Source organism: Myotis davidii, unplaced genomic scaffold, assembly GCF_000327345.1.
Source record: "Myotis davidii unplaced genomic scaffold, ASM32734v1 scaffold20, whole genome shotgun sequence".
NCBI lineage: Eukaryota > Metazoa > Chordata > Mammalia > Chiroptera > Vespertilionidae > Myotis > Myotis davidii.
Genome location: NW_006292574.1, coordinates 946,752 through 967,176, shown reverse-complemented (window position 1 = coordinate 967,176; position 20,425 = coordinate 946,752). Strand labels below are relative to the sequence as shown.

The window sequence follows — 20,425 nt, the reverse complement described above, 5'->3', positions numbered from 1 at the left end:
AATATCATTAAATGTTTTCATGTAAGAGAGAGCATGGGCCCACATGTCAGATAGAAGCTTGACTTCTCACTGCCATTTGCCATCAGTCTAACAGTGGAAATTTTGCTTCATTTGTATGAACTGTCTTTTCTTGAACTATTAACTGAGGGTAATATTATTTACTTTTCTGGAATTCTGGAAGGTGTCCTAATGGAGCTGGCACATGAAGAAAAGAGAAGGTGTAGTCCAAAATTGTATATAAGCCAAAATCTTCAGAAGAATCATTTCTAACTTGAGCAAAATACTCATATTGAAGAACACAAAGGAGTAATAGGTGTCAAAGTAGTCCAGTTACATGTGTCTTGAAGTGAGTTAGCAGTGGCTCTAATTTATGTGGCTAAAAGGGAAAGTCCAAATTGAATTTCTATTACTTCTTCTTTTTGCAAATTATATTAGCATTCCTTATATTTATTTTGTCTTTAATTGTCTGCTGTGCAAGATTTAACAATAAATTAGACATTAATATAAATGAGTTTATGATTTCTTTGTGAGCTGTAGGTCAGCTCCGATTCTTTTTGAGATACAGCAGGTGCTTGAATAACATCTTTTTGTTCAGAGTCATTTAGTCCTATGCCTTTTGTTAGTATGTTCATGAGGTGCATTAATAATTTACTTGTTGTTTATATTGATTAGCTTGTGGTAAAACAGATTTCCTTATATGCTATTTTTGCTTAAAGTCACAGAATCATTATCTAAGAATTTTAGGACATACTGGTGATCTTAATATTTTTCTGTACAGTTATTTACATTTTTTCATAAAGAATATGTAAGCTTTCACAATTATAAAAAGAGTTTGTAGTCATTTTTATTATTTATGTTTTTAAATATATTTTTATTGATTTCAGAGAGGAAGGGAGAGGGAGAGAGAGATAGAGAGATCAATGATGAGAGGGAATCATAGATCAGCTGCCTCCTGCACGCCCCCTATAGGGGGTTGAGCCTGCAACCCAGGCATATGCCCTGACTGGAATCGAACCCGGAACCCTTCAGTCTACAGGCCGACACCCTATCCACTGAGCCAAACCAGCTAGAGCTTTTATTTTTTACTTTTTAAAATTTTTCAATTCCAGCTGACATTCAATATTGTTTTATATTAGTTTCAGGTGTCATAGTGGTTAGACATTTATATAATTTATATGTGAATTTAGTTGTATCATCAAATGCAAATAGATGCCTCATGTAGATTTGCATTAGTATTGAGATCCTAAACAGCAATATCACTCCACAAAATGTCATATGTGAAAAATGCTGGGGTTTTTTCCTAAAATTTTAGGATAAGTTAGCTAAAATTTTAGAGGCCTTTCTGTTTCTAGGATTTTGGTTGACTGGAATTTCAGAAAACTACTCCCTAAAAATGCTGATTTAAAAAAAGGAAGAAAAAATATATCTTTTGAAAAATATGGTGATAACATGGAGAAGGAAAGGAGAAGGAAATAAAATTACCCTGAGGCCTGGTCAGAGAACAAACCATGAGTCTACTGATGTAACCAAGCTTTGAAGTCCACATTTGTTTTGGAGCATCTGTAAATCACTTAGGGTTGAGATTCTCAGTTTTAAGATTTTAAGAATTTTGAGTGTTGACAGGAGTCAGAATATAAAATCTGATGTCTGAGTAGGTCATGAAGCATTAAGGCAAAACTGTATTAGCCATAAAGATGGCTAATAATTTCACAATATATAGTATATTAAATCATCATGTTGTATATCCTAAATATATATATATATATATAATTTTAATTTGTCAGTCATTCCTTACTAAAGCTGGGTGGGTAACAGGAAGGTCACAATGATCATTTCTTAGCTTTTAATATTGAATGGTTTTATATATACTGACTTAAAATATCAGAAATTACACAGAGCTCTGAAACCAGCTTTAAAAAACAAAAAACTTTTCATGATTGTTGGTCATTGCATTAGAATTTCTTCAACACTATGGATGTATTTTTGGATGGCTCATTTCAAATTGTCAGATTTTATAGTAGAGACAATAGAACCCAAATAGAATCCATTCTTTTTATCTGGAATGTATTTATTAACTTAAACTAGGTGATTTAGAGGGATCAGAAAACTATTCTACAGAGGTAAGATCCAGAGAGCTAGAGAAACACCTACCTACAACTCTGAACTCTCTAGTTTAAAACTTCATGGTGTACCATCCTCCATGGCACCTAGGACTCCCTGGGCCCAAAACTATTTTATCGACCACAGTTACTTCCAAAGAGCCACGCTTCTTTCATTGTGTTACTAGTGTTCCCTCTGGCTCAGACTGTCCTTTTCTTCCAAGTGTCATGAGAGGATGTTCTATTTGTCAGGGTATGAGGCAAAGTTCACCTGCAAATTAATTTGGAAGTGCCATTTTAAGATCTCCAGCCACTATGGTACAGAAGTGTTATGCTAGAAAAGTGGTTGGAGTGGGTGGACCAGTCTACAATATCCACCACATCTGTCAAGTGTGTTCAAGTCATGATTTAACAATCCTCTCTATTGGTTTACCGTTATATGTACTTTTCACAACACTGGTTACTTGTCTGATTATTTCTATATTAGAATATCCTCCAAAGTAAAATTTCCCTGTCAAGGGAACATTCTTTTAAAATCCTTGCCAAAGTGTCTTTCAATTTTTCTTTTCTTTTCTTAATGGATAGCTCCACCAAAATTATCTAATAATTTGTATTTCCTTTCTCTCTAACCAACTCTGGCTATTATTCTTTTAATAAATTTTTAAACAATTTGACAGGACAAAGTATCACTTGATTTTAGTTAACAAAATGTATATTGTGAGTCTCATGCATATGAATGTTTCGAAAATGTATACTTTCCATTATTTAAAGAGTTTGCACACATTAAAAACTATGGTGATGAGTTAAAGTCATGAACATAATTATTAAATAGCACTGTGTGCCTTAAAGCGGTACTTGAGCTTTTAGTATAGAAGGACATTATTTGCTCCAAACTCCCATGCTTTGTGAGTTCTTGATCTACTATTAACAAATTTTACTTTCTCTGCCCTTGCTTTCAAATAGAAATTGTGTCTTTCCCCAGGCATATCTCCCTTTCCCCCATAATTCTCTACTTTTACTAATGGTGTATAATCCATTTTATGTTAGAAAAGAAAAAAATAAATTTTATTACACAAGGATGGAAAAGAAAGTGAGTTGGAAGATGTAGGGCTTTCTGTAAGTTTCAGGTTCATGAGCTTTAGTGTATAGATATTTGGAGTCTCAGGGACTGTTTATCTTATTTATTGGTTCTTTTTTTCTAATCATTGTTGTTCAAAGTATTACATATGCCCCCTTTTACCCCATTGATCTCTCCCACTCACCCCCAACCTCACCACAGGCCTTCACAACCTTATTGTCTGTGTCCATGGGTTATGCACGTATGCATATGAGTTCATTGGTTGATCTCCACCCATCCCCTCACTCTCCCCTGCCTTCCCTCTGAGGTTTGACAGTCTGCTCAATGGTTCTGCGCCTCTGGGTCTATTTTTATTCATCAGTTTATGTTGTTTATTAGATTTCACAAATGAGTGAGATTTTGTGATACTTGTCTTTCTCTGACTGGCTTATTTTGCTTAGCATAATGCTCTCCAGGTCCATCCATGCTATTGCAAGCGGTAAGAGTTCTTTCATTTTTACAGCTGCATAATATTTTACTGGTTCTTGACTCTGACTAAGATAATAGAAAATTTTCAAAAAATAAACAATCTCCTGATGATAAATATTACCAAAGTTTATGGAGGTAAATATAACAATAGAATAATGAGTTCCTCATATATTCAAGGAAACTAATTTGAAGAGAAGTATAATAAAATGCTCTTGATGTAATGGAAATTCTGAAAAAGATTGCTTCCCACTATTTGCAGCATTGCTCTCTTTGTGAATACCATATAGAAAGCTGCTATGTGTATACTGTTAGACACACAATACTGAGAATGGAAAGCTGATTGTAAAATAAAAAAAATCTTGTAGCTTAGAAAGCAACAAGGGAAGTAGTTATAACTATGAAGTGTTTTTGGGCTCACTGTTGGCAAAATGTGTGATATGAACAAATATAAAGAAAAAAATACGGAGTCCTATCCTTGAGAAGTTCTCTTAAATAGCAGCAGATCTTCAAAACCACAGGTATCTGTGGAGAGGATTGTCAAAAAATGAACCTATGTGTGGTAAACTGCAGAGCATAAAGCTTTATTCATCACATGTTGTACACGAGGATAGCAAACTGTCAAAAATATCATGTCTAAAGTGCCTGGGTGGTAAAATTGTTGTCTTCTGTGCTTTATTCATTTCAGTTTTTGAAAAACGTGAAAGAAAACTCGCAATCCAAAAATATCAGTTTGTCAATAATATGCTTTCGTTCTTATGGCCATGGTCAAACTGTAGTCTAAGCTCATTTTTCTTAAAAGAATTAATTTGTATATATACATGTTTCAACCTGGAGCCAGCATGCCTTCGGCCAAACTTGGCAACAAATGTCTTCTCTTTGCCCAGTGTATGTCAGATCATATTACTATCCTGACTTGGCTTCGATATCACTCCCTGCAAGGATTACAATGTAGTAAGGGAATATTTTTTTAAATAAAAAAAAATAGAATTTTAAAAATAGTCAGCACATGAAGACATTCCCCCTATTATACTTCATATTCACTGTGAAACAAATAACATAAGTTCATTTGGAGCTTGTGTTTCTATGTTCAGCTTTCCTCTCGTTTGACTTCTGATGTATGATCCAAGGGAAATTATGTTTACTAAGTGGAATTGTATCCGAGGAAGCACTGTGAAAGCAAGATGAGACAAATGGAAAAGTAGGAAATAGATGTGTTTTGTTTTATTGTTGTTGTTATTTTTAGGTGCTTATTTTTTCATAACTGTCAGTTCCATCTCCCTACCCGTTTCATTGTTAGACTTACCCCTTTGATAATAAAACTGCAGACCAACTTTTTCCATGGGATTGAGAAAATAAGGCAATGGGAAAATGTTGCTGATTTTTCCATTATCTTTGTAAATTTAAATAAGCTTTCTGTGCCAGACAGTGAAACTTTTCCCTGCTTCCTCTAGCAGTTCTTTTGCTTCACTTTGAAGTATGTTACCCCTGGAAAACATGTGAGGGTCCCTGCTCTCCCAAGTGCTGGCTGGCTCCCATAGCCCCAGGATTCACGTGGGCATGCAGGGACTCCTGCAGACCCAGACTTTTGGTTTATTGCAATTCTAGCAGGATACCGCTGCTCTAGTCAGCTCCTGTGACCCTGGGCTCCCAATTAACCCAGTGAGCTCAGGCACTAGATGGGCACCTGCACACCCAGATTCCTGGCTAGATCCCACTGTAGGCCAACTATCACAGACTGAAACTCTCAACCCATCAGTGTACCAGACCAGCTCCTGTGGGCTCGGGCTCCCAGCCCATTCCACCACCACACAGGCCTCCACAGAACCAACCTTCAGGCTGGCCACCACAGCCCCGGGTTCCAGGCTCACTCTAGCACAAGGCCTACCCTCATTGCCCAGCTCCCAGGACATATCTCATTTCAGCCCATTTTATTTTACAAAAAAACCTTTGGTAATATTTATCATCAGGAGATTGTTATATTTTGAATCCCACTAAACTGAACCCTGGGGACCCAGATGCTGTACATACCTCACTGGCAACTGCTATCTGGTTGGCCCCTGTGGATCCAGAATCGAGGTCCTCTCACACAGACCTAGACCCAGGGTATCATTGTAGGCTCCAGTTTCAGGCCCTCACAATGAATGAGGCTTCCACTTGCCCTAATAGGCCCAACCACCAGGCTGGTCCCCATGTACCAAGCACCAGACTGGTCCTCCTTCTGACCCAGGCACCAGACCTGCCTAATCAAGGACTTCAACAACAAACCTGTAAATAGATGCCACCAGGCATTTCAACCAGAATCTCTAGGTGGGCTGACTGATGAAGGACTTTCCTGTCAAAGCTCATATGTAAAGACTTGAAGAGGTTCTTACTTCCTCAAATGCACAGGCACCAATTTAAGGCCACAAGGATCATGAAGGAACAGTGAAACATGACACCACCAAAGAAAACAAATAAAAATCTAATGACTTACCCTAAAGAAATGAAGATCTATGAACTTCTGGCAAAGAATACTATATAATAAAACCCTAGTATGCAAATTGACTGAACAGCAGAATGAATGGATGCTATGACATGCACTGACCACCAGGGGGAAGATGCTCAAGGCAGGAAGCCAGGCTCACGTCTGGTGAGCTCAGTGGTGGTGGCAGTAAAAAATAAATAAAATATATTTTTAAAAAAAAACCCTACTATGCAAATTGACTGAACAGCGGAATGAATGGATGCTATGACATGCAGTGACCACCAGGAGGCAGATGCTCAAGGCAGGAAGCTGGGCTCACAGCTGGCGAGCTCAGTGTTGGTGGCAGGAGCCTCTCCCGCCTCCATGGCAGTAGGACATCCCCCAAGGGGTCCTGGACTATGAGAAGGCACAGGCCAGGCTGAGGGACCTCCCCCCAGTGCACGAATGTAGTGCACCGAGCCTCTAGTTTATTATAATCCTCTGAAAGAAATTTAGTGGACTACAAGAACATACATCTTTCTAATATTTCTTTTTGGTTTTAACTTTGACCTGTTGCATGAGGTTATTTAAAAATTTATGGCTTATTTTTAGCTGATGACAAATTAGAAGAAATAACTCACACTGAACATTTAGACATTTGTAATCATATCTTGCACTTTAAAACAAATTGGATGTGGGGATCAGGTAGGGACCTGAGGAGTTAGAAATTTGAGTCATGAAAACAATGAATTTGTGATTGAACCAAATCAGTCAAGGGTGAAATTAAATAGATTAAGGAAATCAGTTTCTAAGGTACAGGTGTCATCAGCTAACATATTTGTTTTTTTCCTGTGGCAGATTACCCATAGTCCATAGAGAACAGGATCACCAGGCCCCAAAATTGCCTTTTAGTCTTCACTTTGATCTCCATTTGGATATTTTGCATACATAATAGTCCCTGGCTATTCCACCCCATATTTACTTTTATCAAGACAATTCTGAATATACTGGTTATTAACATTTTTTGTACATGCCAAAACTAATTATACTTTCATGAATGCATTATTTCAAAACAAACACTCTGGCTCTTGTGAACGATGTTATTAATAGATTAATTTTATGTATCTGACTAATCTCTCTCCATTATGTTGTGAGCCTTTAAAAATTAACTATACTTGGTTTGATCCAGAATAGATAAAGTAATTTTTGTACATAAAAACATATTATGGGGGGAATGTGGAACCTACTGGATCAATAAAGCTTAGTAGGAGTCATTTGAAAGGGTCTGATCGGCTGGAACCGGTTTGGCTCAGTGGATAGAGCGTCGGCCTGCGGACTCAAGGGTCCCAGGTTTGATTCCGGTCAAGGGCATGTACCTGGGTTGCAGTGGGAAATGTGTAGGAAGCAGCTGATCGATGTTTTTATCTCATCGACGTTTCTGACTTTCTATCCCTCTCCCTTCCTCTCTGTGAAAAATCAATAAAATATATTGATTTAAAAAAACGGTCAAGGGCATGTACCTGGGTTGCAGTGGGAAATGTGTAGGAAGCAGCTGATCGATGTTTTTATCTCATCGACGTTTCTGACTTTCTATCCCTCTCCCTTCCTCTCTGTGAAAAATCAATAAAATATATTGATTTAAAAAAAGAAAGGGTCTGATTGAAAGGAAATGGCCTTTACTCTTGAGCTGTTTTTTATCTGGTGAATACATAATGAAAACCGACTTCTGAGCAGCCTCATGGAAGGATGTTCATGGGAGTTTGTAGTTGGGCAGATTGTAGCTCAGAAAATGTTCAACAAACCTTCTTTCAGGACCAACTTCTTGCTAGGTTCCGAGGTTACTGAGATGAATATGACACAGACTTGGTCTATGGGAGTTCTGAGAAAGATTCACTATTTTCCAGTGGAATACATTAGAATACAAAGAAGGGACATTTAATCAAGACTGAGAAGAAGGAAGGTTTTCTAGAAGAGGTGATGCTTTGCCAGATTCCTAAAAGAGAAGTATAAGTTCACCAGGAAAATCAGAAGCGGAAGAAGGTTTCAGCAATGGCACAGCAAACATAAACTTAGTTTGTTATGGTAGACAATAAAGTATAAGAGTGGAAAGGATAGGAGAATTAGACAGGGATGAGGTATCAGGAGTTTAACTTGGATTAGTTATATAAAGAAAGTCTATCCATAAATTTAATAATAACCAACTGGAAAAAGTTTAAATATTTATATCAAACTCCCACCTTCTTTTCTTTTCTTTTCTTTTCTTTTACCTTTCCTGCCCCCCAAAAGTTATAAATATTTATATCAAACTCCCACCTTCTTTTCTCTTCTTTTACCTTTCCTGCCCCCCAAAGTTGTTAATTATATATCCGTACCTCTTCCAATACTCAGATGCAAATACATGGTTTTTGTCTACTCTCCCTAGCAATGATGGACTTAATTAAGGCAGTGGCCATATATATAAGAAGAGGGAATAGTCCAAAAAAGTTATTTCTCTCTGAAACATGAATGGAAGTGATGTTTGGTAATTCAAGAATTGCTTCTAGTAAGAACTGGCCAGGTTTCCTTTATGAAGGCATGGGGGGAAAAATAAATTCTCATTACAGTTTGGGTGAGTTTTCATGGTTACAGGTGAAATATAGTTTCACCAAGAGAAGCATAGATTTGCCAGGCAGAAGTAGAAGCTGAAATTAATCTAGGTAATAAAACTTCCCCCAAAATACAAGGTACGTTTCGGCAAGAATAAGGTGTCGGATGTAACAGGAGGGCATAGTGCTTAATTCTAAGGGATGTAGACACCATAACATCCTTGGGAATGTTTTCATCACCATTTAGTTCAGAAAAGCTCTGTATTGGGAAACATGTAATGCTTTTATGCCAAGAAGTACCATTACTTTCCCTTTGATTTGGGTGCATGAAAATAATTCTCATGGAATGAACAGATGAATGCAAGATGGAAATAGTGAGGAACCCATTGTAAGAGTAAGAGTGACATATAGTGAGCAGCTGTGCTCTATGCGGGGGGGAGAGAGGAGGTGGAGGAAGGGGTGTTAGCAACAGGACATATTTTAGATCTAAAAATGCTGTGGCTTGAAACTCCTTGCACAGTGACAAGGATGGAAAACTGTAGATCTGTGCGATTTTAAGCTTCCTTTGAGAGAGCGCGTACCTTACAGTATAGAATAGTGCTTGCCAAAGGCTTTGTGATTCATGCCCATCTGCATAATAGGTAGAATTTTCACAAATAAATAAGTAATACGCCTTGAAGTCATCCCCCAAGAAACACACATACTTGGATGGCTTTAAGAAGTTTTGATTTACGCCTCAGTCTCGGGAGTGTGCCCAGTGCATTTACCTGCACAGCGCAGCTATCCCAGGGACTGCCTCGGAGAGTGCTTTCTCTCTCAGATATGTGCGGTGGACATCTCGCATGCGACACCTTCACATTTTAATTATCGTGGATATTGCAGCTCATGATGCTACTTATATGTTCATTATCATGAGATTCTTGGCAGGGTATTAGTATTGTTTAACATAATGAATTAGTCATCAGTGATTGACAGGCATTGTGCTTAAGGTTTGTTCAACATGGAATAATAGTTCATAAGTAATTTGTATTTACTTTTTTCAAGAAACATATAAATGTACTTTGTATCAGTTTCAAGTGGCATATAATATTGCCTTAATGTCTTAATATGATATTAGAATTTCAAAATTTGTATAAGGATTTTACATATTTTTTTTCCACAAACCATTTGGTGAGGTATCTGTTATATAATGCTGCATATATCTGTAAATCTTCGCTAAATATATACATATATTCTTTCTTCCTTTCTTTCTTCCATTTTTCTGATCTGCTTCCCTTGATGACTCTATACTTTTGACTCCAGACTGGCAATATGAGGGTAAGATGACAAAAATTAAAATTCCCAACAGCCTCATGAGCATTGCTTGTCTGTCTTTGTTTCATTCTCTTTAGAACATCGTTAAAATTTTATCCACTTCCTTTAATTAGACTCTTTATCACAATTAAAGTCTAATTATGTTTGTTTCTGTTGTGAAGCTTTAATTACAACTTATCCTTGTTGATCATTCCTTTATGTTATTTCTTTGGGTTATATTACCATCCCATTATCTCTGTCCTGAAAGACTTTTGCTCCCCTGGGGTCTCTGCTGGTGTTTTCTCATTCAGATTTGAATAGCTTCACAATATACAAAGTAATTATGTTATGAGGTGGAAAAGTAATCTATGTGGTTCATATGGATTTTTTTTAATAATTAAGAACTGTTAAAAGTAATGACCCATATTAGTTTGATTGTTGGATTTTTCTTTTTAACTGTCACTGCCCATCTCAATGAATTTGATCTCAGGGTGAGTGCTGCCATAGCTGTAACTTCTTACCTTTGGTTGTTTTCTCTCTTTAGATTGCAAACTAGCTAGGGGAGGACCACCAGCTACCATAGTTGCTATTGATGAAGAAAGTCGGAATGGTGAGTGAGCTTTTTGTTTGCAAGTGACGTATCGAATAGGGATTTCTTCCCATTTTAATGCTATGTTTGTTATGTGTAGAAGTACTAAATAAAAGCCTCAACCCAAATTCACAAATAACTCTCCTTTAACTTCTCCCAGGTAAGTGTTTAAATATTGCCATTCCCTGGTAATGCTTTACTTGGATTATATTATGACAAATTCTAGATAGTTGCTTAGTTTTTATTGTGAAGGAATTATTTGATTTAGGATCAGTCCGATAATGCATTCAGATACTGGCTGGAAGTTTTCTTTGTCAATAGACAGAGTTGATTATTATTTCATCTAACTGAAATACATTACATTCCTCCAAAAGAAGTGTGTCACAAGGTAAGTCTTACACTGCTAACTTAAATTGGCTGGAATCTGGTAAGGATTAGGATCCATAGTTTATTAGACATGGCGATTAAGAAATGGTTAATGGGAAAACTGAAAGTGCATGGGAACAGAAAAACTGACAGAAAGTCTAGGGCAGACAAATAAGTATGAATTTTCATGCAGGTTGTCTGCCATATTGAATAACTAATTCCTAATTCATATTAAGTACTTTGAAAAGTTGTTTTCTTATCAGAACCAAAAATAGATATAATTAGCACTTTTTTTTCACAACACTCTTTTAGCATCTCAAAACGTTAATGTACAAATATTTAAAGCCTAGAGGCTCAATGCATGAAATTCATGCAAGAGTTGGCCTTCCTTCCCGCCGGCTACTGGCACTGGCTTCCCTCTGGCACCCAGGACCCGGGCTTTCCTCTCAGCCCCGGCTTCGTCTGGAAGGTCGTCCAGAAGGACTCTGGTCTAATTAGCATATTGCGCTTTTATTATTATAGATTCTGCTCTATTAGGTAGGAGTGAAATAATCTATTGAGTGCTGGTTTCTATTTCAAACTAAGTGTGGGAATGTGTTTTGTGGCTTATTTTGTCTACTGGTTCTATAAGGGAGCTTCCATTACTCTTCTTTGATTTGTACTTTCTGTTTATTCTAAGCATTGCATTTTCCAGATTTATATTTTTAAAGAAAGAATTGTCAATTATTTAAAAAATGTGTTTTTAATAGAATTCAACCAACATAAATTTTGAAAACTTCTATAATATACATAATACCTGCATTATTCTATTTACTTCATGGATTTATTGTGCAGCATTAGAAATATTTCTTTTACTCCTTTGAAGAGTTGACATAAACTATTTTTTTTGTGTGTGCATCCTTTATAATAAGCCCAAAATGTCTGCAGATTTGCTGGCCTCTGTTTAAACAAACTTAGGTATCTATTAGCAACACTAAAGGAATCACAAAAAGTTGAGGTTCTTTTTTTTAAGTCAATCCCTAGTAAGCATGAAAGCATATTAAGTTAATTATAGTTATTATGATTCATTTAAATAAATTGAAAGTAAACCCTACGTGTGTCCACAGAAAAGGAAACATATACAAAAATACTATACCAGGAAAATGTTCTACCTCACGTGGAGAATTATGGTTTATTTGTGGTAAACTATTTTTCTGTGAATAAGTTTGTATTTTCTAAGTGTTCTGCAATGAAAACAATTTGCTTTTTAAACCAGAGATAAAAAAAATAAGTAAAAAGACAGAAGGCCAATCTATATATATTTTTTTCATATTGTTCACCAATTCCCTTGAACATACAAGCTGAGCTGAACTAAAATATTTAGTTTAATAAATATTTGTGTTTTAATATGTGAGTCTATACAGAGCTTATTCTGCCAAGCAGATAATTATAGCTATAGCTTTTATGATATTTTATCTCCTGTCATGTAGATTATCCCACTTTTCAAAGGAGCTTAGGAACTCTGCAAAGATGTTGCTATAGTATATTGCAAAGATGCTGCTGTTTGGTGGCATATTGTGAAAGATTAATATTTTAGTTTTAGAAGAATGTGACTTGATATAGTGCAGTAATGTTGTATTCTCTAATTGGCTTATTTTGAAGAGACTGCCAACTACTCAGAATGCTGCCAAAGTTATTCGAGTGTCATCACCGTGTATCAATAAACAACCCAGAGACTAAATGCTTTACATTTTTCTTTTACATTAAATTTCTAAAATATGGTGATTAAATGAACATCTGCCAGATATTATAATGTACTGTGCAATCGTCCTTATCTTAAAAGTCTAAAGGAAACAATCCATGCAAATGTTTTCTCTAATTTTTTAGGCAATCTAAGAAACTTCCCAATAAGACCATTAATTCTAGTCCTGCTCTTAAAATACCTTAATTTCTCTTCTCTTGCATTTTAAATGGTAGTAATAAAACATGTGGGTATCATATCCTACCGGTATAATAAGCATTCAGTTTTAAAGGTTCCAGGGCTTCTGTTTACAATATATTTTTATTGACTTCAGAGAGGAAGTGAGAGAGAGATAGAAACATCGATAATGAGAGAGAATCATTGGTTGGCTGCCTCCTGCACACACTCCACTGGGGATCCGGCCCACAAACCTGGGCATGTGCCCTGACCAGGAATTGAACCATGACTTCCTGGTTCATAGGTCGATGCTCAACCACTGAGCCACGTTGGCCGGGGAGTCCCAGGACTTCTTAAAAGTATTAAGCCAAGCTAGTAAGTTTATTGTGTGTCTAGTTGCCTTTGGATTAATTTATTGATGTGTACTGCTGAACAGTCTCAATTGCTAAACACATCCTCTACTAAAGTAGAGCTTTTAAATAACTCAGTTTTTAAAAAATCCATACTTAATTTTCTTTTAGAAATCATTGGGGTACATTTACAAAATGTTCATAATTTATCACATGCATCAGCATATTTCAACATTTTTATACTCTGTGAGATGGGAATAGCTCCTATTTGTGACTATGTATGCTATATGCATTTGGAGATGTGTTTATGTTTGAAAGAACTTAAAATTAGCAGGTGGAGATTCACAAACTTCTTCACCATTCTGTATCCTACTAGATTTATTTTCTCCTTGGTCATTTTCCCCAGCAACATATTGATAACAGATTCATTATATCACCCTCGGTCTCAGCCAGGAGTTTGTTTTCATCACAACTACCAGAAAGCAAGCTTATGTGGTAAGGACACAAATTCAACACATAGAAAGACAAACATCCGTTCCCGGCAACTACCAGCAAGCTCTTAAGCTAGTATGTACAGCATGGTTAGTGTGTAATTACATGTAGAGGGGAGAATGTATACAGAGAAAAAAAAAATTAGAGCATATTATCTTATTTAATAAAATAATAATTTCTGAAAATTATTTCTTGTAAACATGTAAATCCAAAATCCTACACAGGGATATTTATAGCAACCTCATGAAAATTGCCAAAAATTTGAAACAAACAAGATGTTTTTCATTAAGTGAATGAGTACATAAATGGTGGTGCATTCAGACAAATTCAGTGCTAAAAAGAAATGAGCTATCCACCAATGAGAAGACAGAGGAATCTTAAATGTCTAATTACTAAGTGAAAGAAGCCAATCTGAAAAGGCTACATACTGCTATGTACTGTATAGTTTCACTTTATGATACTCTGGAAAAAAGAAAAAAACTACAGGTAAAATAAAAAGACCAGCAGTCATTAGGGTGGGCAGGGAAAAGATGAATAGACAGAGCTCAGAGGATTTTTAGGGCAGGGAAAATAGTCTGTATTTTACTGATGGATATGTCCTTATTCATATGTGAAACCCAAAAAATGTGTAACAGCATGAGTGAAATCTAAGGTCGACTGTAGATGTTGGGTGATTATGACATGTCAATGTAGGTTTAACCTTGGAAATAAATAAATGAATAAATAAATATGCCATTCTAATGAGTGATTTTGATAATAGGGGAGGCTATAATATGTGAGTGGCAAGGGATATATAAGAAATCTTTGTATATTTCTCTCATTTTTGTTTTGAACCTAACTCTGTTCTAAAAATGAAGTCTTAACAAATAATCTTTCTGGAAACATATGCTCCAGTTTCACTGGTCTCTGGGTGACTTATACCACTGAGTCCTTCCTGGCAGGAGAGAGCCAGGCACAGTTAGACGGAAACTAGGTAAACCCTGCCTCTCAGGGCCTGCCAGTCAGAGTCCGGGCTGCTATACAACAGCCACGGAATGGCATTCAGATGGGCCCTGAGATAACTGGCTCAGGCCCGTTCTCAGGAGCTGGGTGGATACGTAGGCAGTGTGGAGTCAAGGGAGCCAGACAGTTTTTAACTTGCGGTTTGAACAAAACACTACAATCATATGAAAATGGACAGATCCGGGGCAAAAGGATATCACTATCTACGTGAGAGAGTAGAAGGTCCTTGCTAAATGTCCTTTATGTGGATGTAAAGTTAAAAAGATACTGTGAGCTCCCAGCCAATGTGACAAATGAAAGGTGATGCGGGGTGTCTTCACAATCTGAAAGCAACCGCCAACAAATGAGGCTGCAGCGCGTTCCATGGGGATGTTTCCCGTCCTTGTCCTTGTCAGAGCCCGAGCGGAGCTGAGTTCAGAATGACAGACCCACACATGCTTCCAGGGCGGGAGAGGGCACCGCGGAGAGAAAGGATGAATTCCTGTGGCCACTCCTCCCCTGCGGTTCCTCTGGTGGAAGCAGGCGGCTAGGGGAGGGAGGGGAGGGAGGAGAGGGTGGCTCCTCATTTGAAACAGTTGTCTTGTCTGCCATTGTGAAAATCACCAGGCTTGGCAGAGTGGAAGATTAAATTTTTATTTTGCTGTTTTTCATTCTTTATAGTTTGCAACTACCTATCTCTCAGATTTACAGTAAGGAGTTAGCCCCACTCTGCCCTGCAGACCTCCGAAGGGACCCTGGTAGAGAGGCACACACTGCTGGCATAAAGGGCCTCGTACTCATTGAAAGATAAACCTTAAACAAACAACATGCCTTTAGGAATATTCCCGCGGTTCAAACAGAGTGTCATGTGACAACATTTTTTGACATTCAAGCGTTCACAACACTCCCCTTTTTGACTGTTTATCTTCATTCTTCTTCATTCTAGATAGGGAGCAAGGTTGAAACTGGTAGAGCACTTTTGCTAGAAGGGCTGTCAGAGTAATTGTAGAGTAGACTGCAGAACAGCTCAGAGTAGACCAGTGGTTCTCAACCTGTGGTTCGCGACCCCTTTGGGGGTCGCACGATCCTTTCACAGGGGTCGCCTAAGACAGTGGTCGGCAAACTCATTAGTCAACAGAGCCAAATATCAACAGTACAACGATTGAAATTTCTTTTGAGAGCCAAATTTTTTAAACTTAAACTCTCCCGCACTGCGTATCCTGTGCCTCGTCTCCCGTCGCCCGACTGACCGACACCCCCCCACTTCCCCTAAAGCCACTTCTTCAAAATAGACTCGCCCAGGCCAAACACCGACTTCTGTGCATGGGCCACGAAGTTTCAATCGCACTGTACGTGCGCGCCCGCACGTGGTATTTTGTGGAAGAGCCACACTCAAGGGGCCAAAGAGCCGCATGTGGCTCGCAAGCCGCCGTTTGCCGACCACTGGCCTAAGACCATCCTGCATATCAGATATTTACATTATGATTCATAACAGTAGCAAAATTACAGTTATGAAGTAGAAACGAAAATAATTTTATGGTTGGGGGTCACAACATGAGGAACTATATTTAAAGGGCCAGAAGGTTGAGAACCACTGGAGTAGATGATGACTAGAACCCCAGATGCGAGGCTGCATCAGATGTTGAGAAGTGGGGGAACCAAGGAACCAAGATGGCAACTCTCAGGCAGCCTGGATGACAGCATCCCTCTGGGTAACATGAAAAGGTTGAGGGTGTAACCGAGAGGTTAAAGGTGCTATGAATATGTACAGCATGTCCTCCCAAAATGTTTGCACACTTTAATAGCTGATAACTCAATTATGAAAATGAAATATATTTTAATAAACACGGCCTTTATAATTATTCAAAGTGTGTGCATACATTTTGGGAGGCACCCTATAGTATATAGAAAATGATTCAATAAAAGATGCTGTAGAGTCCCAGGCTTATGTAAATGTTTGAGAGAGATGTTATTAAAGATTGAAATGCTTATCTGGGCTCGCCTCAGGCCATGCTTCTTGTTTCTTTCAATGTGACTAAACTAGAATACCTGTTTAAGATCTCTTGTATTTCATTCTCAAGCGCTCTCTCTCTCTCTCTCTCTCTCTCATTCTTTGATAGTATTTTGATTGTTTCAAACAAGGCACAAAACACAGTAATAAAGTGTGTCCCACATAATTTATATATTAAATAAAATACAAAATACAGGATATGCTCTTAGCTATTAAGCTTTGAAAAAGTGTACAGCACTTTACTCAAAAATTAAAGGGATGGGGAGATCTGGTAAATATTTCTTATGGGAGAGATAGTTCTAAGTATTTGGTTATTTATTTTTTAAATTGGGGGACAGTATATAGGTTTCAGGTATATATTCTACAATACATCACCTTTACATTGTATTGTGTGTTTACCACCCAAAGTTAAGTCTCTTTTCTGTAAGTCCCACCTCTATTCTGAGTGATTGTCTTACTGCTAAGGTAAATAGTGTTTGTCACTTCCTTAGACAGATCTTATCAACAAATCCCTGAATTCTATATCTGAAATATGAATAAATTAAAGGGCAAATTTACTACAAATAAAATAAATTATAGTTTTATGCAGTAGGCTATACACTTATGGACACAACAACTCTAACAATAAGAGTTTTATATAGAGTAAGGTAAATTTATAGATGACTGTACAAGGTTTTAAAATATTAAAGCTTATTTTAATGGAAGTCTTAATATTTTATATTAATCTTAACTAATACTTTGTATAGGGCTATATCAGATCATCAGTGCTGACACCAAGTAAATGACTTTTAGCTCCATATGGCAGTTTCATTTTTCTGAATAAAAAAAAAGTACATACCTTTAGTTCTATAATTTTATAACATCCTAACTTGATTTTTAACTGCCAAAATATTAAATCTTTTTTAGCTTGGCTGGCATTGGTCAGTGGTTTCAAGGAGCGTCAACCTATGAACCAGGAGGTCTGGGTTCGATTCCCGGTTAGGGTGCATACCTGGGTTGCGGGCTCGATCCCCAGTATGGGGGCATGCAGGAGGCAGCTGATCCATGATTCTTTCTCATTATTGATGTTTCTATCTCTCTTTGAAATCAATAAAATTATATTTAATAAATAAATAAATAAATAAAATCTTTTAAAGACATTAGTGTCCTTCTGGCTAGACTGCTTATGGATGTTACATGGCACTGAAATCATGATTCCAAATTTCTTTGTCATCCTATTGTTTACTTTTCCCAGTCATCATCAAATCATTGTGAGTTATTTTCGATGGAAGGTATACACCTTGATGAGGAAATAGAATTTTTTTAAAAACTTATGGAGGAGTTAAACGATACTATCCAACATACATTTGCCAATGCCTAGTTTATGTAAAAAAAATCATGTCTATTCTTCATATATTTTAAAATCTTACTATTGTGACTGTAAGACAAGTTTTATGGTAGCAAACAATTTGGCTCTGCTCATTACTGCTGAAGCTGTATGTGCAAGGATGCATTCTGCTTTGCTTCTGCCAAAGAATCATTTTCTAAAAGGTCAGCAGCTGCAAACCTTCTGAATATATAACTTCAGAGAGATAAATAAATAGAAAAGTTTCTAAGCATTAGCAAAATAGTTTGTTACTTATCTCCTTAAGCTACCTAGAATATTTTTAGCATTTAATCACATATTTAATTTATGATCTTCCTCTCCTCATTTGTTTACTAAATAGTGTCCCACATGGAAAGCAACTGCTGGTGTGAACGAAATGATCATAAAACAAGGGGCAGGAGAAGTTCACAAAGCAGAGGGAAGGCAGAAAAAGCCAGCAAGCTAGGGCATTTTATACAGGAAAACAATTCTAAAAGTTGGTGACCCCTCATTTTAAATTTCAGAATGCCAATGTTATTAACAATAACGAAAAGATTCAATCATGCAAAATAACCTCTGGTTTCCAAAGAAATGAAAAACACATTTAAGAAAATACATTCTAGTTCTAGCCAGTTTTGCTCAGTTGATAGAGCATCGGCCTGCAGACTGAAGGGTCCTGTCTTCGATTCCAGTCAAGGGCATATGCCCGGGTTGAGGGCTCAATCCCCGGTGGGATGTGCGCAGGAGGCAGCTGATCAATGGTTCTCTCTCATCATTGATGTTTCTATCTCCCTCTGTCTTCCTCTCTGAAATCAATAGAAAAAATTTTTAAATAAAAAGAGAAAGAAAGAAGTAAGAAATGACATTGTACTCTAATTGTACCTTTTCTTTTTGTTTAAATCCTATATTGTAATCTTATGTTTAATAGGAATAAATCTGAATTATATAGAATTAAATTACATCACACACACATTTAATCCTGAATGAACCATTTTTTCTATAGAAAAAAACTTAATTATACCTTATTAAGGCAAACAACTGAAGCTATATTAATTTCATTTGCATGGACTGTTGGAACATAGGCCATGGGCCTTGAAGGGCAGTAAGAATGTGCCTCTGTTATAGAATGTGAGAAGGCCTATAAGGTTCTATCCATTTGTGAACATGAAGAAAATAAGATCCTACAATTTTTTTCAGAATAATAGGAAAATCCTACATATTAAAGATAAGTCATTTTAAGTTAAATGTTGATACCTTTCATGAGCCAAACAAGACATAACTGTGTGTCTCATCTGTCCCACCAGTGTTTTGACTTCTAATCCAGGCAACAAGGATGATAGAAATAAATTAGGATGATGAAAAAGACAAAGGTTATACTACAAGGTGGGCAGAGCATCCATAGGGAGACACTTTTTAAATGGAGTGAGGGGCCTTGGCTTTGAGGGGTTTTTTTGCATATCCAACACACTGTTGTGTAATTTTTAGTTTAGTTGGAGAGTGAGGCCCCAGTGGAAATTATTTAGGAAATTATGGATGGACGAATCACTAAAGTTCAATTACTGGTTTTAGAATAAAGCCCCTGGGGGTTTTCTCTATCTAGGACCTTTCCTAAGCAATGTCTGCATCCGCTCTTCTCCTGCGTGTTCTCTGAGGTTTTAGAGCCCAGCATTCCCTGCCTCCCAGAAACTTTCTCTCCAAAATGCCCCTTTAGCACGAATGGGCCTATCACTTCTTCTCTTCCTCATGATGGAATATTGACTGCTAGATCATTGATCATTCTTCATGAAGCTATAGGGCTAAGAACTTTCTTCTCTGTTAGGACACTGGAAATCTGAAATAGGTCACTATTATTACTTTTGAATAATGTAATCAGCAGTGTAAAGGTTCTTAGCAATACTTGATGAAAACAGTAATCCCTAGATGATTTGAAAATTTCTTGAACTTAAAATCCCTCCTACAGCAGTTTTCAAAACAAATGGTCAAACGCCACATATTTCTAACTGGAATTGTTCATGTAATTTAATTAAATATGCTTTAACTGTGCTATGTTGATTCATAAATATGAAAGTAGTTGTTATCACCCCATCTATAGCTACTTCCTAAACTGTGAAGTATACACTAAGGCTAGTATGGTTTATATTCATATCAGGTGAAGCAATTTAAGCAAATAATACATGTTTATTCCTTAGAACAAATGAAAGTGGATCTTTTTTAAAAATATATTTTTATTGGTTTCAGAAAGGAAGTGAGAGGGAGAAAGAGATGGAAACATCAACAATGAGAGAGAATCATTGGTCAGCTGCTTCCTATATGCCCCCTACTGGAGATTCAGCCCCAAACTTGGCAATATGCTCTGATGAGGCATCAAACCATGTCTTCCTGGCTCATAAGTCAATGCCTAACCAAGCAGTTAGCTAGAAAAGGTCCA

General features: G+C 37.0%; 1 protein-coding gene across 2 annotated transcripts in view; it reads left to right on the top strand.

Moving 5' to 3' along the window:
• Positions 1-20,425, top strand: part of PCDH15 (protocadherin-related 15) — a 516,985-nt gene that overhangs the window by 68,730 nt on the left and 427,830 nt on the right. For both annotated transcript variants that reach the window (XM_015565490.1, XM_015565491.1), the window contains exon 2: positions 10,511-10,576. In XM_015565490.1, coding sequence (XP_015420976.1) covers positions 10,511-10,576 — 66 coding nt within the window. The remainder of the gene's footprint in view (positions 1-10,510; positions 10,577-20,425) is intronic.